The 26,371-nt window shown below is 45.7% G+C and overlaps 13 protein-coding genes across 13 annotated transcripts; 9 read left to right on the top strand and 4 right to left on the bottom strand. All coding sequences in view use genetic code 12, as the record gives it.

Annotated features, from left to right (window-relative positions):
- Nucleotides 1-137: 137 nt before the first annotated feature.
- On the top strand, nt 138-1,053 carry LODBEIA_P24820 (uncharacterized protein; the record flags this gene model as incomplete). Its single annotated transcript, XM_066972486.1, has 2 exons — nt 138-202; nt 420-1,053. 2 exons carry the CDS (start codon nt 138-140, stop codon nt 1,051-1,053), a joined length of 699 nt encoding a protein of 232 aa, XP_066829420.1.
- Nucleotides 1,054-1,311: 258 nt separating this feature from the next.
- On the bottom strand, nt 1,312-2,679 carry LODBEIA_P24810 (uncharacterized protein; the record flags this gene model as incomplete). The annotated part of the gene is made up of 1 exon (XM_066972485.1): nt 1,312-2,679. The coding sequence occupies one exon, from the start codon at nt 2,677-2,679 to the stop codon at nt 1,312-1,314; it is 1,368 nt and encodes a 455-aa protein (XP_066829419.1).
- Nucleotides 2,680-2,872: 193 nt separating this feature from the next.
- Nucleotides 2,873-3,709, top strand: LODBEIA_P24800 (uncharacterized protein; the record flags this gene model as incomplete). The annotated part of the gene is made up of 2 exons (XM_066972484.1): nt 2,873-2,922; nt 2,998-3,709. The coding sequence occupies 2 exons, from the start codon at nt 2,873-2,875 to the stop codon at nt 3,707-3,709; spliced, it is 762 nt and encodes a 253-aa protein (XP_066829418.1).
- Nucleotides 3,710-3,856: 147 nt separating this feature from the next.
- On the bottom strand, nt 3,857-5,158 carry LODBEIA_P24790 (uncharacterized protein; the record flags this gene model as incomplete). The annotated part of the gene is made up of 1 exon (XM_066972482.1): nt 3,857-5,158. One exon carries the CDS (start codon nt 5,156-5,158, stop codon nt 3,857-3,859), a length of 1,302 nt encoding a protein of 433 aa, XP_066829417.1.
- A 296-nt stretch (nt 5,159-5,454) lies between these two features.
- LODBEIA_P24780 (uncharacterized protein) lies at nt 5,455-6,753 on the bottom strand (the record flags this gene model as incomplete). Its single annotated transcript, XM_066972481.1, has 2 exons — nt 5,455-6,651; nt 6,751-6,753. 2 exons carry the CDS (start codon nt 6,751-6,753, stop codon nt 5,455-5,457), a joined length of 1,200 nt encoding a protein of 399 aa, XP_066829416.1.
- A 325-nt stretch (nt 6,754-7,078) lies between these two features.
- Nucleotides 7,079-7,471, top strand: LODBEIA_P24770 (uncharacterized protein; the record flags this gene model as incomplete). Its single annotated transcript, XM_066972480.1, has 1 exon — nt 7,079-7,471. The coding sequence occupies one exon, from the start codon at nt 7,079-7,081 to the stop codon at nt 7,469-7,471; it is 393 nt and encodes a 130-aa protein (XP_066829415.1).
- Nucleotides 7,472-9,982: 2,511 nt separating this feature from the next.
- LODBEIA_P24760 (uncharacterized protein) lies at nt 9,983-13,972 on the top strand (the record flags this gene model as incomplete). Its single annotated transcript, XM_066972479.1, has 1 exon — nt 9,983-13,972. The coding sequence occupies one exon, from the start codon at nt 9,983-9,985 to the stop codon at nt 13,970-13,972; it is 3,990 nt and encodes a 1,329-aa protein (XP_066829414.1).
- A 248-nt stretch (nt 13,973-14,220) lies between these two features.
- Nucleotides 14,221-15,171, bottom strand: LODBEIA_P24750 (uncharacterized protein; the record flags this gene model as incomplete). Its single annotated transcript, XM_066972478.1, has 1 exon — nt 14,221-15,171. The coding sequence occupies one exon, from the start codon at nt 15,169-15,171 to the stop codon at nt 14,221-14,223; it is 951 nt and encodes a 316-aa protein (XP_066829413.1).
- Nucleotides 15,172-16,702: 1,531 nt separating this feature from the next.
- On the top strand, nt 16,703-17,752 carry LODBEIA_P24740 (uncharacterized protein; the record flags this gene model as incomplete). Its single annotated transcript, XM_066972477.1, has 1 exon — nt 16,703-17,752. One exon carries the CDS (start codon nt 16,703-16,705, stop codon nt 17,750-17,752), a length of 1,050 nt encoding a protein of 349 aa, XP_066829412.1.
- Nucleotides 17,753-18,057: 305 nt separating this feature from the next.
- On the top strand, nt 18,058-18,924 carry LODBEIA_P24730 (uncharacterized protein; the record flags this gene model as incomplete). The annotated part of the gene is made up of 1 exon (XM_066972476.1): nt 18,058-18,924. One exon carries the CDS (start codon nt 18,058-18,060, stop codon nt 18,922-18,924), a length of 867 nt encoding a protein of 288 aa, XP_066829411.1.
- A 321-nt stretch (nt 18,925-19,245) lies between these two features.
- On the top strand, nt 19,246-21,306 carry LODBEIA_P24720 (uncharacterized protein; the record flags this gene model as incomplete). The annotated part of the gene is made up of 1 exon (XM_066972475.1): nt 19,246-21,306. The coding sequence occupies one exon, from the start codon at nt 19,246-19,248 to the stop codon at nt 21,304-21,306; it is 2,061 nt and encodes a 686-aa protein (XP_066829410.1).
- A 457-nt stretch (nt 21,307-21,763) lies between these two features.
- On the top strand, nt 21,764-22,228 carry LODBEIA_P24710 (uncharacterized protein; the record flags this gene model as incomplete). Its single annotated transcript, XM_066972474.1, has 1 exon — nt 21,764-22,228. The coding sequence occupies one exon, from the start codon at nt 21,764-21,766 to the stop codon at nt 22,226-22,228; it is 465 nt and encodes a 154-aa protein (XP_066829409.1).
- Nucleotides 22,229-23,654: 1,426 nt separating this feature from the next.
- Nucleotides 23,655-25,913, top strand: LODBEIA_P24700 (uncharacterized protein; the record flags this gene model as incomplete). The annotated part of the gene is made up of 1 exon (XM_066972473.1): nt 23,655-25,913. The coding sequence occupies one exon, from the start codon at nt 23,655-23,657 to the stop codon at nt 25,911-25,913; it is 2,259 nt and encodes a 752-aa protein (XP_066829408.1).
- Nucleotides 25,914-26,371: the final 458 nt, after the last annotated feature.

Here is a 26,371-nt window from a genome sequence, read left to right as displayed (position 1 = left end):
GTTCAGTGAGGAAGTAGTGCGCAAGCGCACCCATTGAGAATTCAACTGGTGTAGAAAAATCTTCTGGAGCACCAAGTGGGATCTTTATATTGAAATCAAAGCTGTCCAAAAACCTCCATTTTCGCCGCAGGATGTCAATGATTAGTAGAATAGCATTCAGAGCTGCCCGCCCTTCAATGGGTTTGGCTATGCGCCAAGCACCGTATGTGAAAAATGCCCGTCCGCGTTCACGCTTCATCCTGTCCTGGCAATGCAGGAAGCAGAGTGAGAGCTAGAGCAAGAGCTAGAGTGAGAGCTAGAGCAAGAGCTAGAGCAAGAGCTAGAGCAAGAGTTAGAGCAAGAGCTAGAGTGAGAGCTAGAGTGAGAGCTAGAGATAGCAAGAGCAAGGTTACTAACTGAATAATTTTTTCCCCATCTAGAATCGGATTGAGATACTTGTCCACCCCGGTTGAGCCAAAGAAGAAAGCAGAGTCAATAGTTGATGCGTTGCCAGGAAACAACTTTGTCACCAAGACCGGCGTCTTGGCCACAAGCGCAGCAGCAGCCATCTACGGCTTGTCCAACGGATTGATCATTATACACGATGAAACCATCTTGGTTGTGACATTCTCCATCTTCACTGCCTTGTGCGTTAAATTCATCGCGCCCTTGTACACGGAATGGGCCGATGGTGAGGTCAAGAAGATCAACGACATACTCAATGGCGCAAGAAGCAAGCACATTGAAGCCGTCGAAGGTAGAATCAACGCCGTTGGAGAATTGAAAGACGTCGTTGCTCAAACCAAGGACTTGTTTGCCGTTTCCAAGGAAACCGCTAAGCTTGAAGCCGAGGCATTTGAATTGAAACAGAAATTGGAAGTTGTCTCTGAAGCCAAGAATGTCTTGGACTCCTGGGTCAGATTCGAAAGTCAACAGAGACAATTGGAGCAAGAGCAGTTGGCCACTTCCGTCATTGACAAGGTCAACAAGGAAATTGAAGATCCTAAATTCCAAGAAAAGTACTTGCAAGAGGCTTTGAAAGAGATTGAGAAGGTTTTCTCCAAGGCTAAGTAAAAAATCTCAAGGCTAAGCTAAGTTATAGAGGTGCAGCGTTACGTTAGAAGAAAGGGTAGGGAGAAACAAAAAACTGACAAAAAAAAAAAAATGAAAATCAAATAAACAAAGTTTGAACCTAGGCGTTAAGCTACTGTAATGGAAGTTGAAGGAGGGACAAGGGGCTTGCGATTTTTATTTTTCCTTTTTCTTTTTATTTTTATATCTATCTCTATGGATTTAGTCTATGGATCTCGTCATGCTGATGAAAAAGTTATTTCACCAGGTATGAACAACGCTTGTGACATGATGCGACGGCTTCCAAATATGTAGCGAGTTATCGTCTGCCACACTAGCTATCATCCAGTCGTCAGCAAACGACCAGTCGAAATCATTGACTCCCAACATGTGGCCCAAATGCTGAAATATAGTTGGCGAAACATTCTTTTCGATATTCGATAGGTCATGGATGCCCACCAGGTGATCAGTTGACGAGGATGCGATAATCTGGCCGTATTTAGGGTGCCACTTTAACTGGGTGATTGAGTCCAGATGGGCTTCTTTCATATCGGCCACGGATTGGCTTAGATTTCGAATATCCCATATACTCACTCCACCTTTCGAATCGCCAGTAGCCAACGCCGTGGCAAAATTGGGATTTAACGAGATTGAGTTGATGCATAAGCAAAGTTGTTTCTCTAATGTCGCCGGTGAGCTAGGCTGCATTCTCGTGTCCTGGATCTTTAAGTTGCCGCTTTCGTCTCCAAATGCAAATAACGAGTCATGGGTAGGAAACCACTCGAGGTCGTTTATCCCGCTCTTGTTGGTCCATGATTTGTCCTGATTAAGCGATTCCTCCAGTTTCCTGTACCGCGTTATATCATACAAGTTGACCACCCCCGCCTCATCTCCCGAAAGAAGCAACCCTTCCTTATTCCTATTCCAATCCATTGCAAAAATCTCGCTTTTCGGTTGCGTAGCATTACTCAAGCGCAATTGCACTTTATTCACCTCAGTATCGTCGATAAGCGTCTTTTGGAAACTCTTGTGCTTTGTCCTTTCGAAAATCACCAAATCTCCATAGTTGTTGGCACTCGCAATGACATTGGGTTTTTGAGGCATATACCGTACTTTATTGACATCTCCAACTTGGTTAATCTTTTGCAACACTTTAACAGAAAGGCTAGGCGCAGAACGCGGAAGATTCAACTCGAATTCTTCCTTTGCATGGTGGTAATCTAGTTTATCCATCAAGATGAATTTGCTCAAGTTTTTGAATGTTGGCACTTGCAAGAACGATATCGAGTCAACCACAGATTGTCCCATGGTGAAAGTGCCATGCAAGAGCCGTTGCAGGATGACGTCGGAGTCGCCAATTTTCGCCAGCTTCCCGGCATCTGTGTTTGCGGCCACATGGTGAGTTACATCGGGGAAGAACTGAACTGTTAGCGACGGCCAGAGTAGCGAGTTTGTAGACAAGTAATCGTATAAAAACGGCGCGTTCTTTTTCCATATTCTGTATTTTCTTTCCGTGGGCTCATCTATCGCGGAGTTTTCATTTGTCGTTGTTGTTGTAGTCGTCGTTGTCGTCGTGATGGCTTCTTCATCTCCAGAGTCAATCTCTATAGAATGTTCCATGTCGGTCATCCTCTCGTCGCTGCTGTAATATGGTGAAAGAAATGTTGGTCGCCTAGGGGTGTTGGAGAAATCAATAAAAATCCAGGACGCGATGGTGGAAAAAACCAACAAATTAAAACAAACAATGATGGTAAAAGAGAACAAGGAACGCTTTGAGATGCGGCGAAGATCTTTCACTTCAAACGTCTAATCTCATTTGACAATGACCGACCAAATCCAACTCAATTCCTCAAAGCTAGGAACCAAGGAATAGTACGTTTGAACAAATTGAGCCAAAATCACAATCAAAACATCGCATCACTAACAATAGGAAAAAAAAAATTGAAGCTGGAATGATTTCTACAGGAGAGAACAGCGGAATTTCCAAGATAACGAAGAAGACACGGGAGAATGCTGGTTCGATGACTCCGACGCCGAGTCCAAAATGATCGAGTTCATCATCAACCACATCAACGAAGGAACGCTCCCCGCGGGCCTCAACCACAAACTGCAACTTCTGTTTGTAGATTTAGGCACGGGAAACGGCCACTTGTTGTTCCAAATGCACGAGGACTTTGAGCAAGATATTGAGAACCCCGAAATCAGTTTCAAATTCCATGGCATTGACTATTCTCCAGACTCAGTTGCGTTCGCCAAGGATATCGCGGCTAAAAAATACGCCGACGCTTCATTGGACAAGGCCAATTTCCAATTCGATCAAGTGGATCTCCTATCTGCCAACGCTGACTTTCTCGACTCGCACAAGTTTGACTTCGTGTTGGATAAAGGCACGTTGGACGCGATCGCATTGAACCAGGACCCCATCGCTGCGCTCGATGGGAAAAGAGGCATGGACGTGTATGCTAGTCAAGTGGCGAGGATGATGCACCCGGACTCGGTTTTCTTGATCACGTCGTGCAATTTCACCGAGCTGGAGTTGGTTATGCTAATTACGCTGAGCACTGATCTTAGAGTATGGTCGAAGGTCGAGTATCCGAACTTCTCATTTGGTGGACAAAAAGGTTCAACAGTGGTGAGTATCGCTTTCGTAAAGAAATAGAGACGGAGCTCTCCTCCTACCTGCCCTCGTCTCCCCCCTCTCAACAAACATGCGTGGATTTGCTACAGCTACATTAGTGGTAAAAGAAAAGTGAAAGTAAAAATACAAGTACAAATACATAATTCCAAATCCTACTTTTCAAATCTATCACATTCCCGATTTCAACTTGTCTATCTGGTCAATCAACTCATCTCGCAACTTCTCATTGGCAAATTTGATGAGAAACTGCACGGGCCGACCCTCGGCATTCACGGAGTTTAATCGAAGGTATTTCCCCGGGGCCAAACTAGCTTCTAAACCGCGCAATATCTCCGTCTCTTTAGCTATTTTGTAATTTAGAATCACTCGCAAGAGCCCCTGCGATCTCATCACGAGTCTAACCGATTTGGCCTCATCTTTAGACTGATTCAAATGCAATGGTCCAACACCTCGTTCTTTCCATCCTTCGCTGATTTTAGACAAGTCAAGTTCAAATAGCTTAGCATTGGATGTGAATAGCGACAGCTCATTCTCTTCACCCGTCGTTTGCTCTACGGGGTTGAGGTCAACCTGTTGGAATTGGTGAGTTGTAGTGCTAGTTTGTAGTTCCTCCTTACCGCCATGGAATGCTTCTTTATCCTTGCTTCCCAGCGAGTTTTCACGACTTGCATTATCTTTGTTGCCTCCGTCTTCGTTATCATCATCGTCGTCGGTGTCGTCATTGTCGTCGTCATCGTCTAGAAACGATTTTTGCTTGATTGAGTCTTGGAACGCGTTGCCGAACCTCGACTTGGATCCAAACGTTGAACCGAAAGTGACAGGCAGCTGGTTTGGCTTGTCTGTTTGTGTGGTTGAGTCTGATGGCTTTTTATCCACAGAGTGCGTCAGCTTGCTTCCAAACGTGGTTGCAGATGCCGCGGTATTATTGCTATTGCTTTTGCTTTTGCCCATGTTTCCAAACGATGTGGTGGCGCCAAAGACAGGCTTCGAGCTAACAGGCACGCTCCGTGCTGTTTCTTTGTGCTCTACTACTCTATTATCGTCGGGTTGTTTACTCGTCGCTCCATTTGTCAATGGCTTGAATTGAAACGCAGTGCCTCCAAATGCCGCCTTGGCTCTCGGAGGAAGGGCGGGCGGCTGGGTTTTTTGTTTCACTTCTTCGTCCTTGACACCACTTTTGTCTTCACTTGGTGGTGGTGGTTGACTGTCAACTTTAATATCCGTCTCCGCGCTCTCAATTTCCACGTCTTCTTTGGCATCTTCGCTTCCTCCTCCAAACTCGAGAATCTTCTCCAACACAGAAACCCTTGTTTCGAGCCTGCTGATGCGGTTTTCAAATATCTGCTTGACTTCTTCAGCGATCGACGACCTCAAGTCTTCATGTCCAATCAGCCTCGTTCTCTTCAACTTGTTGTTTTGTAGCGTCTCTTCAGTTTCAATCTTCCTCTTAGCAGGACTTTCATCTGGCATCTTTGACTGCTGATGGTAGTGGTGGGTTTCTTTTCTTCTGTTTTTACAATATATATGTATATATGTATATATGAATGAGATCGGGGTATGCTCCTTCAACTGCTACTCTTTTATTCTATCAATGCTTTAGGAGAACAATCAGAACCAACCCAAGCCAAACAAAATAAATGAAGAAGACGAAAAAAAAAATGCCGGGTACCATCCTTTCTTTCGCGCTTATCAACTAGCGACATCACGTTTCGACATACAATCTATACACCAACCAAATTAGAAACCCCCCCCCCCCTTGATATGTTCTAACCACGTCTGATGCTTCTCATCGACCTCGTAGTAGTTTGTTGACCCGATGCACCGTTACCCAATGAAGCGTACTTTGCGTATTTATCAGCAACGGTTGGCTCTTTTGCTTTTTCTGCGGCAGTTGCGTATTTAGCGTATTTGTTTTTGATGGAAGTTCTTGGTTCAGGAACATTGCTTGCGACTGACGTGTGCGGACTTCGAGAGTAGACGGCAGGGGCATTTGGAGATTGATAGGAGGAGTAAGACGACACCTGTGGCTGGTGGCTAGGTCGGAAATCGTGCTGAGGTAGCAGGTATCGAGAATCCACCGGTCCCAGACCATCTCCGCTGGCGACAAATGAACTGGGGTTTGACCAGTTGCGACTTTCCGATGAAAAGTTTGCCGTCGCGAGTGCTGGAGGAATATGATGATGGCTCGCTTGGTAACTGGAAGAGCTCTGGGTGAAGCCAGACTGCGAGCGGTACAATTGTGCTTGGCTGTTTGGATTATTGGCGATATTGGTCCGCCTGCCGCTGGCCGCGACTGACGCAGCCTTGCCCTCTTTCGAGTAGTCTCTGCCGCCTTCGCCGCCGCCTAATCGCCGCGGTTTCCAGTGTCTCAAGATTCGGCTTCTTTCAATATCAACTAGAATCTTTCTGCCCTTCATCAAAACACCCGTCCTGCACGTGTCGGCAACACAGGTGTTTGCATCGGCCTCCCTTTCATAGACAATGAACCCGTAGCCTCTGCTTTTCCCCTCGCGGTCTCGAATCACTCTTATGGACTCAATCACACCGTATTTTTGAAAATGCTGCGTTATTTCTAGTTCTGTCAAACTGTACTCGAGCCTTGCAATGAAAACAGTGCGATAGGGGTCCTTCATAAACTCTCTTTCGTGTTTTTCAAAAAGCTCGGGATCATTCCAGTTCCTCAACTGTCGATCAAACGAGTCCTTTTTGACTTTTCTCTTCAATGCAGCTCTTTGGAGCTTCTCTTGATGCGTGGTTTTCTCTGGCTTGACTAATTTCGACTCCTTTTTCGGTAAATCATTGGCCAAGTAGTCCGCCACCAATGACTTGACGTCCGATATGGGGGAGATCCATGCGGTCCTTCGTTTTTCAGGTGGATAATCGCTTGGCTTCGCGTAGGGAAGCGGTAGTTTAGGTTGGAATAGTTTTTGTATACTCGGGGGATACTTTTCGGTATCATCAGCCTATAAGTTCAAAAAAAAAAGTTAGTAATGAAAAACCAAAAAAATAAAAACAAATAAAACAAACTGCTCTCTAGACCGTTTCGAGTCTGAGTTACTTACCATCTCGATGGTGCTACAAGTCCGTAAGATCAAGACCTTTGGTGAAAAAAAACCAACAGATTCTGTTGTGTAAAAAGTTAAAGGACCAACTTGCGCTAATTCATCTCAAGGCTAAAATCGGAGTGTCGCAAAAATGTGCAGCTGTGAATGCGACAATTGTTTCGACACCATAATTTTTCAGATCAGGAGAGTTAGACGGGAGGGTTGGGGGGTTGGGGGGTTCTGCAATTGCAAAGGGGGATAATATAATCTCCAAATTAAAGGGAATGCCAAAAAAAATTTATCAACTGACCAAGGGGAGGTTCTATTCTAGTTTCAAACTTGAAGAATGTTTGGCAGCAAGAACAAGGAGCCCACAGAGATATATTTGGAGAATGAGAAAGTAGATCTTTCTGCATTGCCCACGCTTACAAGGCTGCAACTTGCAACATACAACGGGAACGACAAGCCTCAGTTGTACGTGGGTATAAAGGGGGTTGTATTTGATGTTACTGCGAATGCCAATAGCTATGGTGCCGGCAAAGCTTACAATAAGTTTGTGGGTAAAGATGCTGGGAGGTTGCTAGGGTTAAACAAATTGCAATTGAAGGAAGAAGATGGTGATCCCCAGAATACATGGGACTTGTCCAGTCTAAATGAGAAACAGTTGAAAGTTGTCGACGACTGGATAGAGTTTTTCAAGATGAGGTACCCTATCGTGGCAACTGTTGTTGAAAAATGAGTGGGGAATGTGAGCTTTTACCACCGCCAACTCCTCCCCTTGTTTCCAAGAGTAGATGCTAGATCAGGCTAGGCGACGTTCACCTGCTGTTTTTTTTTTCATGTCAGGGGAAGGGATAACGTTAATAGTTGATTCGATAGATGTAAAGCACCACCAACACTCCTTTCTCTACGCCCAGTCGATGAGAAGAAAAACAAAAAACTAAGCATGTAGGGAGTATCTCTGAACCGCACTTACCACCAATCAAGTTTCAACTGAAGCGGCTGAGTAATGTCTTTACCCGCTATCAGAAGAAATGAAGGGGCGAGGGCGTGGGGCTCGGAATCTTGCCCCTCGCTCCATAGGAGATGCCATGCCAGCTCCTTCTTCACTCACCAACTTTCCTTGACGCCGCAATTTCATCATTTCGGGATATACGAGAAAACTTGAACAAGGCTGTGATAGTAAAAAAAAGAAGAAAACAAAGTCGTATCTCGGATCTTTTCTTTCTAAATGACACATTGGCGTAAATTCTACCTCAATTTGTATATTGCCAAAAAAAAAATGCAAAATGAGAAGGTGTCTTGCAAGTGGGATGATACCGTCAACCCATTAACCACGGCTGAGCTTTCAACTGGTTTTTTCGTTTTTGTCGGATTTCGAGGAAACGGGAATCGGCATTTTTGATTTCGACTTTTTGCCGACTGCCGTTGCTTCGCTCAATAAAAGAACCGATTAGAGATAACGCTGGTACCAGACAAAGTTTCACACAACAGCGTTAAAACTCAATTGTATATACAACTGCGTGGAATGAGGTCTGCTGGTTCCTTTTTTTCTTTGGCCTTTTGCCTTTTGCCAACTTGCCATTTTTCTTTCTCAAAAGCTGTTCCCAAGAAAGGTTAGAAATTCGACTCTTTCGGTGCTGATGTTATTATTGACGCTTTGTGAATTAGTTTGCTCGAGCATGAGAAACACGAGTTTGCCAATTTTGAAGGACAACGCGGATCCAGCCAACTTAGCTGTCCGTTTTTGTTGTTTTGACATAACCATGCCATGCACAACCTACTAAAGGAAAGAAAAAAAGAGAAAGTTGAAGATGAAATTCTGCTAGTTATACAAACTGAACGAATTATACTGAACAATACGTGTTTTGCAAAGCTGGTTTGCACCCGAGAGGAAAAGGGGGCATGGGAGGCAAGGTAGAGTGGGTTGTTTTCTTTTTCATGTTGATTGTTTGTTGTTTTGCTGTCGGTGTAGTAGTGGTTGCTTAACCCGCGTGTCTGCAATTTGAAGCTTTTTGTTGGGGGGGGGGGATGGGTGGAGCTTTATCAGGGGAAAACACTGATATCTAAGAGGAACCTAAAGTAACTATCAGAATTGAGATCTAGAGGCAAACTTGCACATCTAGTTGATGAAGACATCTCAAGATATTATACTGTTCATGATCTACTAGTGGTGGTGGTAATAGCAGTAGACTTTCTTCCCCGAGGTGAGAAAAAGAACATACATGTATTATACCCTCTTTTGCGTTTGTTCTCTTTATTATACGCAATTATGTCCACAGCCACCGCCCACCACCGCCAGCTCTGCCCCCAACACCCACCGCCGGTGCGCCCCAGGACGGTACGTCCCCGTAGTACGCCCAGCACGTTCCCAGCACGCCTACTCGCCATTCACGACACACATCCATTGTTTATGGATATAGGTACAACATACACACGCTACACACCGACTGGTATGGCGGTGTATATATATACACGTACATGCACCGGTACATTCACTTTCGGAGCTATCATCACTTTGAACCAAACACGGACTCTAACTACAGTGTTTACCAACCCGACAACACCACCACAACCACCTTCATTACCACTACCTCTGCCACCACTGTGTGTGTTTCCTTTTTTTTTTTTGAAAAAAAAAAAATCTCCGGTTCAAATAAAGCACAACTCACTCATAAAGACACTTGACAGCCACCTTCCTTCTCTTTCTTTTACTCGTCCACATAGGAAAAGCTAGTTCACACAGTACCAGTAGTACAACCAAAACACAAGATCCAAGCTACTCGTTGTTGCTGGTTCAATAACAAAAAGTCATCTTTTCAAACAAAATCACAGCCCTGTTCCGCAAGAGAGATTTGCTTTCCCCTTGCTCGATATTTTTGGTGGAACAGCATCCAACTGCGCTTTTCCAGTTGTTTATACCATCAACATTTAACCAAACACCAACAATCTTTTTTTTTTTTATTCAAAAAAAAAGAAGCCCACTCTAACCACCACTTTGTTCAATTCTTTATTGGTTTCATGATAGCATATTGCATATTGACAATTCGCATTTCATTCGATTATTGATTTCTTTATCCCATACTCCAACACTTTATCCAGTCATTAATACCGCCCCCCCTTTCCCATCCAACTTTGCAAAATCACTTGGTTTGGAAATACATAAGACAAAAAAAAGTTACCTATCCTTGAAACACCTTTAGCATACATATATATAATCACAATTATATATATCTAAATGCAATAGGATATGGAAGCAGCTGCACAAAAGGGCCGTTTAAGGCGTCAAATACTCGAAGGAGAGCAAAACATTGAGCTACTAAGTGACTCCATCCAACAACATCAACAATATGACCAGCAGAAACAGAAACATGCACGATATACTCCGGCGTATATGCAACTACAGCAGCAGCAACTCATGTACAACAATGGTCCAAGAGCTAACCTGATAAACTCCATGTCAACCACAAACTATGACATCATGACTCCGTTACCAGGTAGTCAGAGCGGCACACCATTCACCTCGAATAACAACTCTAGCACTTCGAACTTGTCATATTCGAGAAAATCGTCAATGACTTCCCAATCAGTAAACCGGTTTTTCCGGAGGAACCAAAAGGATGATTTCAATGAAGATGCAGGAGTCGACATTGGCGATATAATCTCGGGCACGGGGATGACTTTTGACGATATTACCCATAATAGAAGTAAAAACTCATTTGGCTCTACTGCTCCTATTATACCAACACTAGGAACCATGGGCAGTGCAGCTACATTCAATAACGCGGCCAAAACCGATAATATTCAGTATAGAAAGCAAATGAATCAACAAAAGAAATTGGCAATGATCAATGGCGCTAGAGCAAACTCGCTTGCAGCTGGTGTAAACCCCATGCTGCAACATAACAATTTGCAAGTGCCGATGCAGCATCAGCAACAAATGGGTGGCGATCCACGAGCCATGTCTATGGGAGGCAACTATCCTAGAACAATGACAATGGGGTCTCAAGTGCCCAGGAATCCTCAAGCCATGATGATGAGAAATCAACTGTATCCTCATCCTCATCCTCAACAACAACCACAACAATTACAACAAGGGCAATATCAAGGGTATCCCTTTGCAAACCAACATTACGCATATAATCACCACCAGCAACAGTTTAATCCTGCTCTGCATCAAGCACCACGGTCAACGTCGCTAAGTACAACTTCCTACATGAACCAAGTGCAACCAAACGGGGGAAATTTTGGTGGACCGCAATATCGGAACCTGAATATGCCATTGGGTGAACATCAGCAAATGGATTCTCGCTCCAATCCCTATAACAACGGCCAGATGATGGCACAAGGGTACGAGCGCACGAGATCGCTAGGCGGTTCGGGCCCCTATGCAAGTCAACCAAGACCAAACATGTTACCAAATCAATATCCTGTGCCGAATCAAAACCCAAACCAAAATCGAAATTTTGTTTCTGGTGGAAATATGCTGCAATCGTACTCGCAGCAGCAGCAGCAACAGCAGCAGCAACGGCCTTCCGTCTCACCATATGGTCAAACACCACAGCAATCTTTCCCACCAGGCCAGCAAGTGTTTGCTCCGTCCTCATTTCAAGGAAACAAGCAGTTTGCTCCGTCTTCGTTCCAGGGAAACCAGCAATTTGCCCCGCCCACTTTTAGGCGTGCCTCACAAGCAGAAAGACTTTCTAGCGACTCTTTGAACAAAGTCCCCGAGGAAGAAGAAGAAGAAAAAAGCACCGAGCATAAAGAGCAACCAGAAAATTCAGAGCACTCAGAGCACTCAGAGCATCGACAACATTTAGAGCATTCACAAGAAATGGAGGCAGAGGCAGAGGCGGAGGATGTGATTTATAAATTCGACGAAAACGTCGTTAGCAAGAATGTAGAACTTTCACGAATCTCGAGCATACAAAGAAACAATTCGTCTAAAGTTCGGAAATTGAACTTGTTTGATGACGGCAAACCTAGGGGTACAGTTGGCAGAAAGAAACCACCAACTAGTCCATTCGATTCTCAATTCCCCAAGTCTTCCGAGAATACTACAAGTAAAAGTGAAGATGAAAATAATAACAAGAACAACACCGCGCAACAGGTTGTTGAAAAAAAGCTTCCCGGTTTGCCAGACTTTGACGAGCTGGAAGAAGAGGACGAGACGTCACTCAGTCAAGCATTTTTATCTGGTGTTGCAGAATCGATGCGCAAGGGAAGCCACCAAACACAATTTTCGGGAGAAAGTCAATGCGATCAGTTTAGGGATACGGTGCTGCCCCAAAAGTCAACTTCTAGCTTGGCCAATGCTCGCTACCAGACCGAGGGAGAAGCCGAGGAGGATGATGAAACCATCAAGGAAAATGAGAGCGTCACCATCTCTGGTAGAGATCTGGCCTCCAACTCCCTGCTTGGATCGAGAAACGTTCGGGAGAAACGCGCTCCCCATAGCATCACAGCCAACACCGCCTTTAGCAGTTTCAGATCGCCAGCAGCAGAAGATGTGCACAAGTTTGTTAGTCCGCAACTTCCACCTTCAAATACTGCTTCGCCAACTTCTTTTTACGATCCAGAGTTGACCGATGGCGATGATCTGGAAAGTGGTACGGAAAACGTTTTGGAAGCGGGCGACGCTGAGATTGATAATGGTGACCAGCTGGCCGCCGCCACCGCCTTGAGAGCCGATACTCCACCCACAACATCAACCTCAGATGGCTCGCAGGAGCAATACTTGAAAAACAAAATGGAGTCCAGCCATGGTCAAGAACAACAAACAGACGGCGACACATCAGCAGAATCCACTGCAGCAGCAGACACAAGCGCAGCAAAGCGTTTAATTTCAGAACCAACTCAACAGGTTATTCTGGAGGATCAAATTGGAACACAGAATAAGTCCACATCGTCTTCGTCACCAACACCATCACCATCAAGACACGTTCCTCAATCGAAGGGTGTGACTCGTGCCCCTGGTACGCTGGCGGTGGCGGGAAGTGAAGGAATTGCTTCTAATGAAGTGAGTTCTAGCTTGAGCACTGGTTCGGCTCTGGCGGCGGCTCCATCATCAAAATCCACCATCGAGTCTCCATCAAACAACTTGCGCAGGGACAGATGGTCTTCAAACTCCTTGTCAAGTCAAGCTCTGAAAGATAAACGTACATCCTTTAGTGCAACGGGGAAAAACTTTTTCAAACGGTTGTCACTTTCTAGAAAATCAAGTCAAGTTGGCAATGAGGATGAAAATGAGAGGAGTAACCCATCTTTGAGCCGTAAGCCATCTACAGTTCAAAGGTCCGTTTCAGCAGTGACGCTAGGTAGCAACAATACCATTTTGGAGAGACCACATACTCCCAAAGTTCCGTTAACTTTCTCCAAGGAGGAAATGCGGATCATGACATGCAACAATGACTTGTTAGTTGAGTTGGAAATGACAACCAAGGAGCTCGCCTCATCGATCAAACGAGAATTGGCGTTGGAGTCTAAATTGAGAGCTGCAAACACTCTGAAATCGTCCACTTTAGTTCCGTCTTCAAGCACTTCGCTGGCCGAAGAAAACCTTCACACCCAGCTACTCGAAAATGCCAAAACGATTAGCGAATTACAAGAAAAGTTGAACAAGGAAAAGAGAATGAGATTGATTTCGGAAGAGCACGCCTTGTTGCAGGAGCATGGCCAGTCCCCAAGTCCTCTCAAACTCGACTATGAAAAAAATGAAATCTACAATGAGTTGTTGGAAAAGAATGAATTGATTACCCAGTTGAATAATAGGGTCAAAGAGTTGGAAAATGAAAGAAAGCCAATGGAAGCATCCGAGATGAAGAAAATTGACAATTGTCTCTTGCAAAAAATCAATAGATTGGAGACGGAGAATATGGAATATAGAGATGAAAACACGTTATTGCAAGAAGAAGTTGGCATTTTACAGACACAAAGAGACGAGTTGCGAGAAGCAATCAGCAAGTTGTCTGTCCAGGGCAGTCAGGATATCAAGCTTCTCAATGAAAAGATTAGAAGCTTGGAATTGAAGAATGCAAATTTGAAGTCAATGAATGAGAAATTGACCTCAAGAGAATCGCTTCTGGCCAGCTCAGAACATCTCGGCAACCCAGCAAACTCCAGCAATGGTTCTAGTGATCAAACGAGAAGATCTAGCTTTGGAATCAGAAGCCGGCTTGGCTCGTCATCTGGTGGCATGTTGAATGGTTTCACGATTGTTTCCCCAAGCAAGAAAACCTAATAGTAATCGGGGATAAAAAAAAAGTTTTTGCTTCTTTTTTTGGTTTTTTTTTTTTTTTTTGAAAACAAGGATTATAGACTGGAGCACCGTTATATCACGACGTAAAATGGTTCTTTATAGAGAGAGATATATATAATACAGTATTTGTTGACTTATTACATATATATATACATATATATATATACACATATATATAAGATAGTCTCTATTATGTTTAGTAATCCTCTCACCCTTGTTCCACTCCATCTCTACTTGTCACCGCTCTCTTTACTCTCAACAGCTTCAATCTCCTGACTTAGGAACTTGCAAATGACCTTGCCGATCAAATCGCCCTGGTTGTTCAACGTGGAGGTGTGATATTTGGCCTTTTCATATTCCAATTGAGTCAAACTCCCCCGCTCAAACATGTTTTTCAAAATATCCAAAGAAATCTCAGTAGTGAATTCCGGATGGCCTTGGAAAGTGATGACTTTGCATTGTCTCCCCATTTCCCCCTTACTACCCACACTAACCATTCCTTGAATGGGGCATTTGCTCGTGGACCCGAAATTCAAAAAGCCATTGGGCACGCCACCAAACACGATATCTCGATGGCTTTCGACCATGTTCAAGTGTTGGTACAATATAGCTTCATCTCGCTCACCTTCAATGGCACCGCCACCAACGACATCATTCTTGACTTCGATTTCTTCTCTGCGGTACAATTGCGTAAAAGGCGAGTGTGGCAACTTGTAAATCTCATCGTTAATGTCAATAGTGATGATACCAGCTTCCCAGCCCTGAGTATTACGATCAATCTTGCACCCCAAGCACTGCGCCACGACCTGGTGGCCGAAACATATCCCCACGAGGGGCCACGGCAATTTGAAGATGGTATTCCGGAGAAACTTCCTGAAGCGCACTAGCCAGGGATACTCTTCAAACGCATCGCTCCGCGAGCCCGTTAACACGAACCCGCGGATCTTGTGGTTGTGGATACTAGCGAGAAGACGGGCGTATGCCGCTTCGAGCTCTTCCACGTCGTCGTGTTTCAATTGGTACTTGATGAGCTTGTAGGGGGGACGTGGCGGGCAGTGGCTGGTCAAAAGGTCGATGGTGTTGTCGCCGAAATCGCCGTACTTGTCCGTGATGCCCGCGATGGGGGTATCGAGCACTAGCACTGCTATATGTGGCTCTGTTTCACCCGCGGTCTGTGCCATTGAGTCCGAAATAACTTTGAACCGAGATAAGCTGCGGCCTCTTGCGTTTACTACTTTTTGGATGTGTTACTTTGGGCTGTGAGCCTCAAGTGGGACGAGCGAGCTGGTGGAGACGAACTGGATCGACTGATGGAGTTCGCTGTCCTCTTTCTCCTAAAAATTTTTCCAAAAGTGTGAACAAGTGGGAAATTTTTCAAAATTTCAGTGGGCTGTGATTGATTGCTTGATTAATTGATAACTACGAATGTAAAGACAATAGTAAACAACCAGCCAAACAAACAAAAAATACCACCACCACCGCTGCTAATCAACTCGAGCAGGGAGGAAGAGGGTAGAGGGTAGGTAGAAGCACGGCGAGATTGAACGATGACGTAGATCAAATCGATAGCCCGGAAAGTATCAAAAAGTCACCGAGCGCAAGGAATTTCCTAAGTTGGACAGCGATAGCCAAAAGGTTCAACAACATATGGCGATGGTGAAAATAAAATTATGCCACCGTTTCGCCACCAATACCACCGGGAATAGGGTGACTTTTACTTGCCTTTTTGCTCCTCACTCTTTTGCCTTGCGATTGCAGGTAGTTCAAGAAGAAACCTTCACTACGAGTCAAGGGGTTGTCCTGGTTGTGTTGCTGGGGCATGAGGCATGAGGCAAAGCACCATTTGGAAAGCGAGCGAGCAAACCAGGAACGGTACGTCGTACTTCGTACTCCTTACTCCAGACTTTTGAATCAAGTCATAGTACCCGGGAGGTTTCTCTCCTCTTTATACGTTCAACTGCAGTCTTCAACTCCGACCCTCTGACTGTTTTGCTTGCATTCCTTGTAGACCTGCTGGTGGCCAAAATACATACAGAGGCTTTTGAGAATCGACAAACTTCCGCTAAAACCAGAGACACGTAGACTACCTAGGGGCACTCTAGCAGTGGCAGCACTTACCACACGACACCCGACGAGCTGGCCCGCTGAGCAACTTACAAGTCAAAGACACACCACTGTGGTGGTGTTCTCCACCCCAACCATCTCCCCTTTTTTTTGTTCAGAAAGAAAAAAAAAGTTGAGAATTGGCAATCAGAAAAGTTTTGATAGTTTCCACCGTTCTAGCAGCACACGGGTCAAACCTCCCATCCGCCAACTCTCCCCACAGCACAGCACTGTTGTCTGAAGTCAGAGTTTGTTATTACCCAGCCGTTACAGGTCACAGATAGAAGAATCTTGCACGAAAGGTTGACTTTCCTTCCACACCCAGGTAGAATTCACCGGTCCAACACGGGTTGCGTCCTTATTGCTTGCATATTTCCAGAGGGTTCCCAAACTTGCACTCGCTTTGATTGTTGATAAAGAAAAAAAAAAAGGAAAAGCAAAAAGAACTGAAAGAACGAAAGAAAAACTAGTCCTTTAGCTTATCTCAAGCCCCGATTGTTTTCTCCAATAGATAGGTCCAAGGCCAAAGTTTCGTTTCGGCCCCCCCTCCCCCTTTTCCAGAACTTTAAAAACTTGCATTTTGCATAGGTTAATTCAGCAACGTTTGTCATGTCTGATCAGCTCAATAGTCAGCCGAACCATCCTGGCAATCGCGCCAATCCACATACAATTTCCAACTTGTCGGCCGGGTTAAAGTCTGTGTCAATAGCAGACCAACAGCAGAATGAAATGAATTTGAAGCTTTTGCAACAGCAACTACAGAATGAGGCAGCGGCAGGACATAATAGCTCACAGCAACAACAACTGCAGCAACAGCAGCAGCAACAACAACAACAACAGCAGCAGCAGCAGCAGCAGCAGCTTCACCAACAACAACAACAACAGCAATCTCGGATAACGCAGTTTTTCCAGAACCAACCAACAGAAGGTTACACTTTGTTCTCTCATCGGTCAGCTCCCAATGGGTTTAAAGTGGCAATCATCTTGTCCGAGCTCAACTTACCTTTCAACACCATTTTTCTCGACTTTAACGACGGCGAACAGCGAGCTCCTGAGTTTGTCACCATAAATCCAAACGCGAGAGTACCAGCATTGATCGACCACTACAACGAAAACACCTCAATATGGGAATCGGGCGCGATCGTGATATACCTAGTCAACAAATATATCAAGGAAAATAACGGCGAATGCAGCTTATGGAGCGATAACTTGGTGGAGCAAAGCCAAATCAACTCGTGGCTTTTCTTCCAAACCAGCGGCCACGCGCCCATGATTGGACAGGCGTTGCATTTTAGATACTTCCATTCCGTGCCCGTGCCCAGCGCAGTGGAGAGGTACACCGACGAGGTCAGGAGAGTCTACGGAGTGGTGGAAATGGCCTTGGCCGAGAGGAGAGAGGCGTTGATCATGGATTTGGATGTCGAGAATGCCGCTGCTTACAGCGCGGGCACTACTCCATTGTCTCAGTCGAGATACTTCGACTACCCCGTGTGGCTCGTGGGCGACAGAGCCACCGTGGCCGATTTATCGTTTGTGCCTTGGAATAACGTTGTGGACAGAATCGGTATAAATTTAAAAGTTGAATTTCCCGAAGTTTACAAATGGACTAAGTACATGATGAGAAGGCCGGCTGTGATCAGAGCTCTACGTGGCGATTGATGAGGTCTCATCTCAGTTTATGATGGAAGTTTCCCCTTTTTTTTTTTATGAAAAAAAACACCTGTAATACATACATACAATAATGAAAAAGTGAAAGCAAACAAACAAACATGAAACAGCCCATATTTTTCACTTGACGATGTTGTAATTCTGACTCTAGTGTGGAGATGAATAAAAGAGAACCCTCCATGCGCTTATAGCCTCTAGGTATATTTGCAATAAATTTTTTTTTCTTTGGCGAGATGATCATCTCGACTAGCTACAAAGTATTCCCAGCACAACCAGTGAATTGACAAACTAAGGCAATGAGTTTGGAGTTTATACTAGGTGATGCAGCTTATTTGGAGGCTCAAAGATCCTTGCGAGCTTTAAAGAAACACCACAAGGACGCGGAGGAACCACTGCCGTCCCCCATCTACCTCACCATCAACGTCAAAATCAAGCTCGCTAGAGAGAAAGATTATCGGCCACGAGTCGTTCCAATTACCCACAAGTTGGACAAGGTTTCAAACAAGGCGATTCTGCTCATTACAAAAGACCCATCTACCATTTATCGTGACTCGTTATCGGCGCAAAATGCCCCGACGGAAGACTCATTCAACGAAATCATCTCGCTCAAGAAGCTCAAATCGATGTCGAGGTCCACCAAGTCGCTAGTGAAACTCTACAAGGAGAACGATCTCCTCGTGGCGGACCACAGGATCCACAAGTTTCTCCCTGATATTTTGGGAACGACGTTTTATCTCAAGAAGAAGAAGATCCCGTTTATGATCCAAATGGCGAGGCCCCGTGCGGCACAGCAAGCCGAATTGCGAAAATCAAAACAGAGCAAGTTGAAAGACGATCGATGCGATTCCAAATACGTTCAAGCGCAATTGGAATCCATCGTGGGCAACACTTCGTATCTACCCACGTTGAATGCCGGCGATGTCATCTCGTTGAAAGTGGGGTACACCGACTGGCCAGTAGACAAGGTGGCGACAAATATCCATGATGTCATCAGCTACCTCGTCGACGAGAAGTACCGGCCCGTTGGCGGCGTGTTGAACTTGGAGAATTTGGGCAATGTGCATCTTCGAAGTGGCGATAGTATAAGTTTGCCTGTGCGGCTCGAGTCGGATGAGACGGCGGATGGTGAGGAGGCGAGTGACGATAGCGACTATGACTTTTAGAGTCCGTACTAAAAACCAATGTAGCCGGGAATCAAGATGCAAATGTGCCCCCCCCCCCCCTCTAAAATTGTAAGGTTCAACTAGTGCAGGTGCAGAGTGGGTGTCCTTTCTTGGACCCATTCGCCCTTGCTGGCGATTGTGATCTGCAAGTTGAAGATTTTGTAGTGCGGGAAAATCTCAGGATTGACAAACCCTCCCACAACTCCTCTTTCTTTCTCCAACCCGTTAAACACAAGCAACTCGACGCATACGGCTCCTCCCTTGCCTCCTCTCGAAAGTCTCAACCCTTTCTTATTATTGGAAAAACTCCAAGCATTCCATATGACGGAGCAGTCGTCTGCTTCATATCTACCAGTATCGTCAGCAGACATCCCCTCTCCAGCCGAGGATGTATCTACACCATCTACGAGTTCGCAAGGTGAAACTGCGACCGGCGAAGTAGCTAGTAGTGGTAGTGGTGGCGGTGGTAATGGTTTCAGCAGCAACGAGAGTCCGCCACCTTCATATGCTTCGCATTTCTTTACCGAGATCCAGAGTTCAGCTCCCATACGATATCTCGGAAACTTGCTTGATCCCGAGGCCGATGAAGATGAAATTGAGCAAATTGAGCAGTTCAAATACAAGCAAGACTTGGAGCGGAAACTTACCGTCAGCTCGGTGATTGGATTGGGGTTTTCAGTCATGGGAGTGCCCTTTGGGCTATCTTCGACATTGTGGATTGCCTTGATGGACGGTGCTAATGTGACCATATTGTACGGATGGCTCATTGTTTGCTTCATGTCGCTCTTTGTCGTGCTCAGCTTGAGTGAGATTATCTCCAAGTACCCCACTGCAGGCGGAGTTTACCATTTCAGTGCTTTGTTGAGCAGTGAGAAATATGCATTGATCAGCTCGTGGATCACGGGGTGGATGTTGCTTATCGGCAACTGGACCTATGCCATCAGCATCATGTTTTCCGGGTCCCAATTCGTCTTGTCGATTTTCGGGTTGAAGGACTTTGAGTATAAGGAAGACAGATTTTACGTGCTTGGGGTGTTTTTTCTCATTTTGGCCTTGGTGGGGTTTGTCAATTTCAAGTTTTCCCGTCATTTGGAAAAGATCAACAAGGCGTGCATTTTATGGACCATATATACGGTGTTGGCAATCGACGTGTTGCTCATCTTTTTTGCCAAGAGGACCAATTCGATCAAACACATCTTGACCACGTTTGACAACCTGCGATCGGGTTGGCCCGATCCAATTGCATTCATAGTGGGGCTACAGAGCTCGTCGTTTACATTAACAGGGTACGGGATGTTGTTTTCAATCACGGACGAAGTCAAGAACCCCGAGAGGAACATGCCCAAAGGTGTGATTAGCGCGATCTTGATGGCTACTGCTACAGGTATCATTTTCATCATCCCCATCTTGACGATATTACCCGAGTTGGAGCTCCTACTAGATCAAAACTCAAACATCATGCCCATTGACTTGGTGTTCAAGTTGTCTACTGAGTCGTATATAGTCAGCTTTCTTATGGCGTGCTTGATGATTGGAACCGTGATTTTCCAGAGCATCGGTTCGTTAACAACGGCATCGAGAGCAACTTACGCGTTGGCGCGTGATGGCGGATTGCCCATGGCCAACATTTGGACCGAGGTGAACTCCATTGAGGAGTACACGATTCCAAGAAACGCCTTGTTCTTGTCAATGTCCGTGTGCGCCTTGTTGTCGCTCCTATCGCTCATTTCCAAGTCGGCGTTCAATGCCTTTATGGGCGCGGCGGTGGTGTCATTGGCGGTTGCCAACGGGATTCCAATTTTTTTGCTCATGTTGAACAAGAGACGGAAAATCAAAGGGGCAGCTTTTAAATTAAAGAGACTAGGGTGGGTCGTTAACGGGATCGCGGTTAGTTGGATCATCCTTTCCATCTTTATCTTGTGCATGCCACCGGTAATTAAGAACTTGACGTGGGTGAAGATGAACTATGCCAGCGTTGTCTTGTTGCTCTTTTTGGGCTTTGCCATTCTCAGTTATATGACGTGGGGCAAGACCAGTTTCACGGGCCCACAAATCGACACTGGTTATTTCGAGTTGCACAACCTAGAGTCTCCGGGACGCAAGAACATGGACACATTTGGCCCCGTCGACAACGACGGGGACGGAAGTGGAGGGCTTTCGAGCCCTCCTTTCGTCGATCCGGATTTGGTGCAATCTCCAGGCACTACCCATAAAAAGAGTTATCAACCCGTTGATGGCAACTCTGAAGAAGCCGAGGGCCCACGCTACGTTAAACCCAAACAACTGTCAAATAGTGATCTTGGGCGAGGATCCGGGTCCGGGAATGAAATACTTTACAACGCAGCAGCAGCAGCAGCCAGCGACGCCAGCTTAACCATTTGAAAATAAAAAACAAAAAAAAAAAAACGAAAAACAAAGAAGGATTGGATTTTCAAAACTTGTGATGATGAATGATGACATTTGATATAAATTTGTATAGTTTTTTTTTCCTTTTTTTTTTTTTTTTTTTTTGCATTCTGCCGTTGTATATCTCTTTTTCTTTATAATGGCCGTTGTTTATATATATATAGAGGTACCTTAATAGAGTTCAGTACGTTTCGTCACGAAAAGTTCATCAAGAATGGCGTCCTCTTCTTCTTCTTCTTCTTCTCCCCGTTGGTCGGAGGGCATTGTAAATTCAAACTTCAACGTGACGCACAAAACCTTGTGATAGAAGTAAAAAAAATTTCAGTTGAGATTTCCGATTAGCCATCAGATTCAACTCTTTACACCACTAGAACCAGACCCAAGACCAAGAGGGGACCCAGATAAAGACACATATACATATAGAACTGCTACGATGTCAGCCGATCACACGAGAGACCCCTGCCCAATAGTGATATTGAACGATTTCGGCGGCGCCTTCGCCATGGGAGTAATCGGAGGCTGCGTATGGCACGGCATAAAGGGATTCAGGAACTCCCCCCATGGCGAGCGAGGCTACGGGGCAATCAGCGCCATCAAGGCGCGTGCCCCCGTGGTCGGGGGCAACTTTGGTGTCTGGGGAGGCCTTTTTTCCACGTTTGATTGTAGCGTTAAGGCGGTACGCAAGAGAGAAGATGCATGGAACGCGGTTATTGCTGGGTTTTTCACGGGTGGCGCTTTGGCGATTAGAGGCGGGTGGAAGCACACGAGAAACTCCGCGATTACGTGTGCCTGTCTCTTGGGGGTGTTTGAAGGCGTGGGCATGATGATGCAGAGACTACAGGCCCAGCCTGCGATGGCGCCTGTTTACCCTGAAGAGCCGGCCAAGCTTGCTGCTTGAGGTGTGGGAATATAGAGGAGGAGCATGTAAACACGACGAGAGCGACGAGGGCGACTGTGGAAGTTGAAAGATGAAGGTGAACACATTATCGTGTAGGAAGCAGAAGACGAAGAAGTAGTAATAAAGGCTTGTATATATATATACCCATAACCAAGTTTCGAGGCATTCACCACTATAAGCAAATGACTTGCAGCTGCCATGTTGGTGTACACTGGGGCTGTTTTCACTCCCTTTTTTTTCACGTTACGTAGGTGAAGATTTTCTGATGGTGCTCAAACACAGCAAGAGCAAAGCGACTAGAGCTGAATGTACGTCTACGTCTGCTGAGTGTGGAACAGGAGGGTTAGAGAGAATCATCTAGGGCTCTTCCAATTGAAGCAAGATGTTCCTGTTCTTGCACTTGTTCCCGAGAACATAACCGTGGTGCCGCTATCTCCCCGTAGATTGTTTGAAAAAAATTCCATCATTTTGCCCGAGCCAAAGGCACCAAACAAGTGAGTAGGATGAAGGATGGGGATAGAGCGACGCGTGTTTAGCGTAGGTTGGGGATACATCGTCCCTCTCTCTACTTTGCTAACCAGGGAGCAAACTGTGGGCATGCATGGTTTATAATGGCCACTGTGCTAGTTGTGGAGGTGGTTGTAGCAGGCGTCGGAGGAGGGCATTGATATATGCCACGAATGCTATCTCTTGAACCTCCCCCTAATCTTCCCCAACCCTCAAACCACGTCCCCTCCTCTTCCCCCTTTGCCCGTGCCTTTGCTCCCCGCCTCGCTCCTCCGGATAGTGGACATTACAATCTACCCCAGTCGACAACCCACCCACCTCCTCCCACTGGCAAACACCTACTCTTTCCTCCCCCAACACGACCAGCACCGGAACCACGCCGGACCCCCACTTGCCACTTACCCTACGAGGAAAAACGCTCAACCGGCGGCAAAGCAAAGTCCTTGCACTCGACACCCTTGGTTGATAGTGATAGCCTGTGGCTTGATTTTTTTTTTTGGTTAATTCATTTCTCTGCAACCCAAACAATCTCGTGCTGGGCTGGCCGAACCAAATACCCGCCCGCCCCCCCCCTCGGGATTTCAACTGCCAGCTACTCCAACTTCCAATCCCCTCACCACGATCCTCTCCACCACCCACCAAAAGCCTGCCAACGACAGTACCACACTCTTGTACTACTGTCGAGACCGAATCCAGGAGGCTTCCAGGGTACTCATTTGACTGAAAGTAGCCTCTATCTAGTCATAGTGTATGGAAAACATATACATATATTCACAGCACAGCACCATAAAGTCACTTTTAAAAAACTCAAACAAGTCGCCCATACTTGAAAGTCCACTCCCAGCTTGCTGGCATCTGATTCATTTCCACCCCTAATACGGCCAATATCTGAACTTGACAAGTGGCAATTAATCACACCATGGCTTTCAATAGTCATAATTTCCGGCACAACTCCATTGGTGGAAACTGGCATCTACCACCGCCCTCCCAACAGCAACAGCAGCTGCACGAAGGACAGGAGCCTGGATCCAAAGAGCTCACGCCCGAGCAAATCTATCTTCAACAACAACAACAACAGCAACAGCAGCAACAACAGAATGCAGCAAACTTGAAACAAGGCCAAGTACCTGGATTCAGGAATCCGTGGTTCTCGATGAACCCGGCCGGTTCATCTGGGTCTTCGCCCTTGGCCTCGTCTGCATTATCGCAATCTCCAACCAAATCTCAGCATATACCTCTCCTTCAACAGCCTCCACAGTTGACCAAACGACTATCGTTTACAAATCAGCTATCAACTACATATGAAAACGAAAACAGTTACAACTTGAACAACGCCAACCAACCGGCGTTTGTCCAGCCACCGACACGAGCAGGCAACCCGTTCACCCAATACTTTGCCAATCAGGAAGTGTCACTAAATGCCAACGATCGCCGAATGTCTGCAGCCATTGATGGCACCCATTACTATCCATACGGGCACAACCAATTGCCCAACGTTAAAACCTTTCCCCTGCAACTTGGCGCTCAAGACGGTGGTGCCAATGCGTCGCAATTGGTCAACAACAATGCCGCGTTGGGAACGGTGATTCCCAATTTGGGAGCAATGAGGAGGTCGTCCATGGCCGCGGTGCCGAGCCATTACCAGCAAACCCCCTTGGTATACGAGGACAACAACAACAACAACAACAACAACAACAACAATTCATATTTTGCATCTCCGACAAGCGTGGGCAGGTCGCTGTCGATTGTACAGCACCAACAGTACCAACAAACACTACAGAACCGCAAAGCATCCCAATTGAGAAACGCTGCACCAAAGGCAAGAAAGATTTACTCCAAGCATGACCTCGTCCCCAAATACCACCAGCAGCCCAAATACCGACGCTGCTCGGTCAACTCGATCCACATTTCCCCAGTCAACGCCTTGTCCGTTTACTTGACTGAAACGTACGGCATATGCCAGCCACGGAAATTCCAGTACTCCAAATCGACCAACCCCAAGCGAGTGCTAACCAAGCCGCTGGAACCCAAATTCAACAACGGCTACGACAACGAAGATAGCGACTACATCATGTATGTAAACGACATATTGGGAAGCGAGGAAGGTAGAAAATACATGGTGTTGGATCTTTTGGGCTCGGGAACGTTTGGTCAAGTTGTCAAGTGCCAAAACTTGACCAACCAATCGGTTTGTGCCGTGAAAGTTATCAAATCAAAGCCCGCGTATATGAACCAGTCCTTGACAGAAGTACGATTGTTGGAATTTTTGAACACCAATAGCGACGGCAAGAACTTCATCAGGTTGTTGGATACCTTTATGCACAAGGAGCATTTATGTCTAGTATTTGAGATACTAGGCTCCAATCTCTATGAATTGATCAAGCAGAACCAGTTCAGAGGACTATACATGAAATTGGTGAAATTGCTAACAAAGCAATTGTTGGAGGCCTTGGCCGAGCTCAAGAGTTTCCAAATGATCCACTGCGATTTGAAACCTGAAAATATCCTACTATGCCATAACCACAAGACCAACATCAAGGTGATTGATTTTGGAAGTGCGTGCTTTACTCGCCTGACCATATATACATATATCCAGTCGAGATTCTACCGATCACCCGAGGTCATCCTAGGGTTACCATATACCGAGTCCATCGATATGTGGTCCTTGGGTTGCATAGTGGGAGAGTTCTTTTTAGGGTTGCCCATGTTTCCCGGTACCTCGGAGTACAACCAAATCTGGAAGATCTGCGACATGTTGGGCCCACCGCCACGGCACATGATCGAAGTTGGTCGCAACGCGTTGAACTTTTTCAAAAAGATCCCCTGCGACAGTCCCGACGCAAAACCACGCTACGAGATCAAGTCCTACGACGAGTATTGTCTGTACTTGGAGTCGTCACGCAACGCAGAGCTTGCCGGATCCGGCCATTCCCACAAGAAGGAGCAGCCAAACAAGAACTACTTCAAGCACCGGTTGTTGAAGGATATAATATTGAACTACAAGATGCCCTCGAAGAAGATGACGACTTTGATGATTGAGAAGGAGTGCCAGGAACGGTTGTTGTTGGTTGACTTTTTGACCAAGGTCTTGAACCTCAACCCATTGGAGCGACTAACCCCGCAGGAGGCTCTCAAGCACCCGTTTCTTCAAGACGTGGGATCAATCGATATAGCATGAGCCTTTTTGTTTTCCCCTCATTATACCGTTTACTTCATATTAATAACAAAAAAAAACAACAGCAAATAACAACCAGTCATTGCAGACGTAGCAGATATCGGTAGCAGATATCGGAAGCAGATAGTAGCGGTTCGTAGTTCCTAGTTGATGAGATGGAGGTGGATGGGTCCTCCGTGTTGCATTGACTAGGTCGTGCACTCGCACGAGTTTTCTCTCAAAACATCAACCACGAAAATCTTGCAAGAAACGAAAGATTGAACCCGCCATAGCGAACCACCAAGCACAGTCAAAGAGACAATCAAGCAAACTTATACCGACGTCGATTCAATCATTCTGTAAATATATGATATAAGAGCTCACGACCAACTGTGAATTCATAAATAAACAAAAAAAAAAAAGAGCCGTATTATATATATACATATATATATATATATTTATTCCACGCATCAACGGCATTG

The sequence above is a fragment of the Lodderomyces beijingensis genome, assembly GCF_963989305.1.
Source record: "Lodderomyces beijingensis strain CBS 14171 genome assembly, chromosome: 3".
Lineage (NCBI taxonomy): Eukaryota > Fungi > Ascomycota > Pichiomycetes > Serinales > Debaryomycetaceae > Lodderomyces > Lodderomyces beijingensis.
Note: the sequence above shows the minus strand (reverse complement) of the source record. Positions and strands in the feature narration are given on the sequence as shown.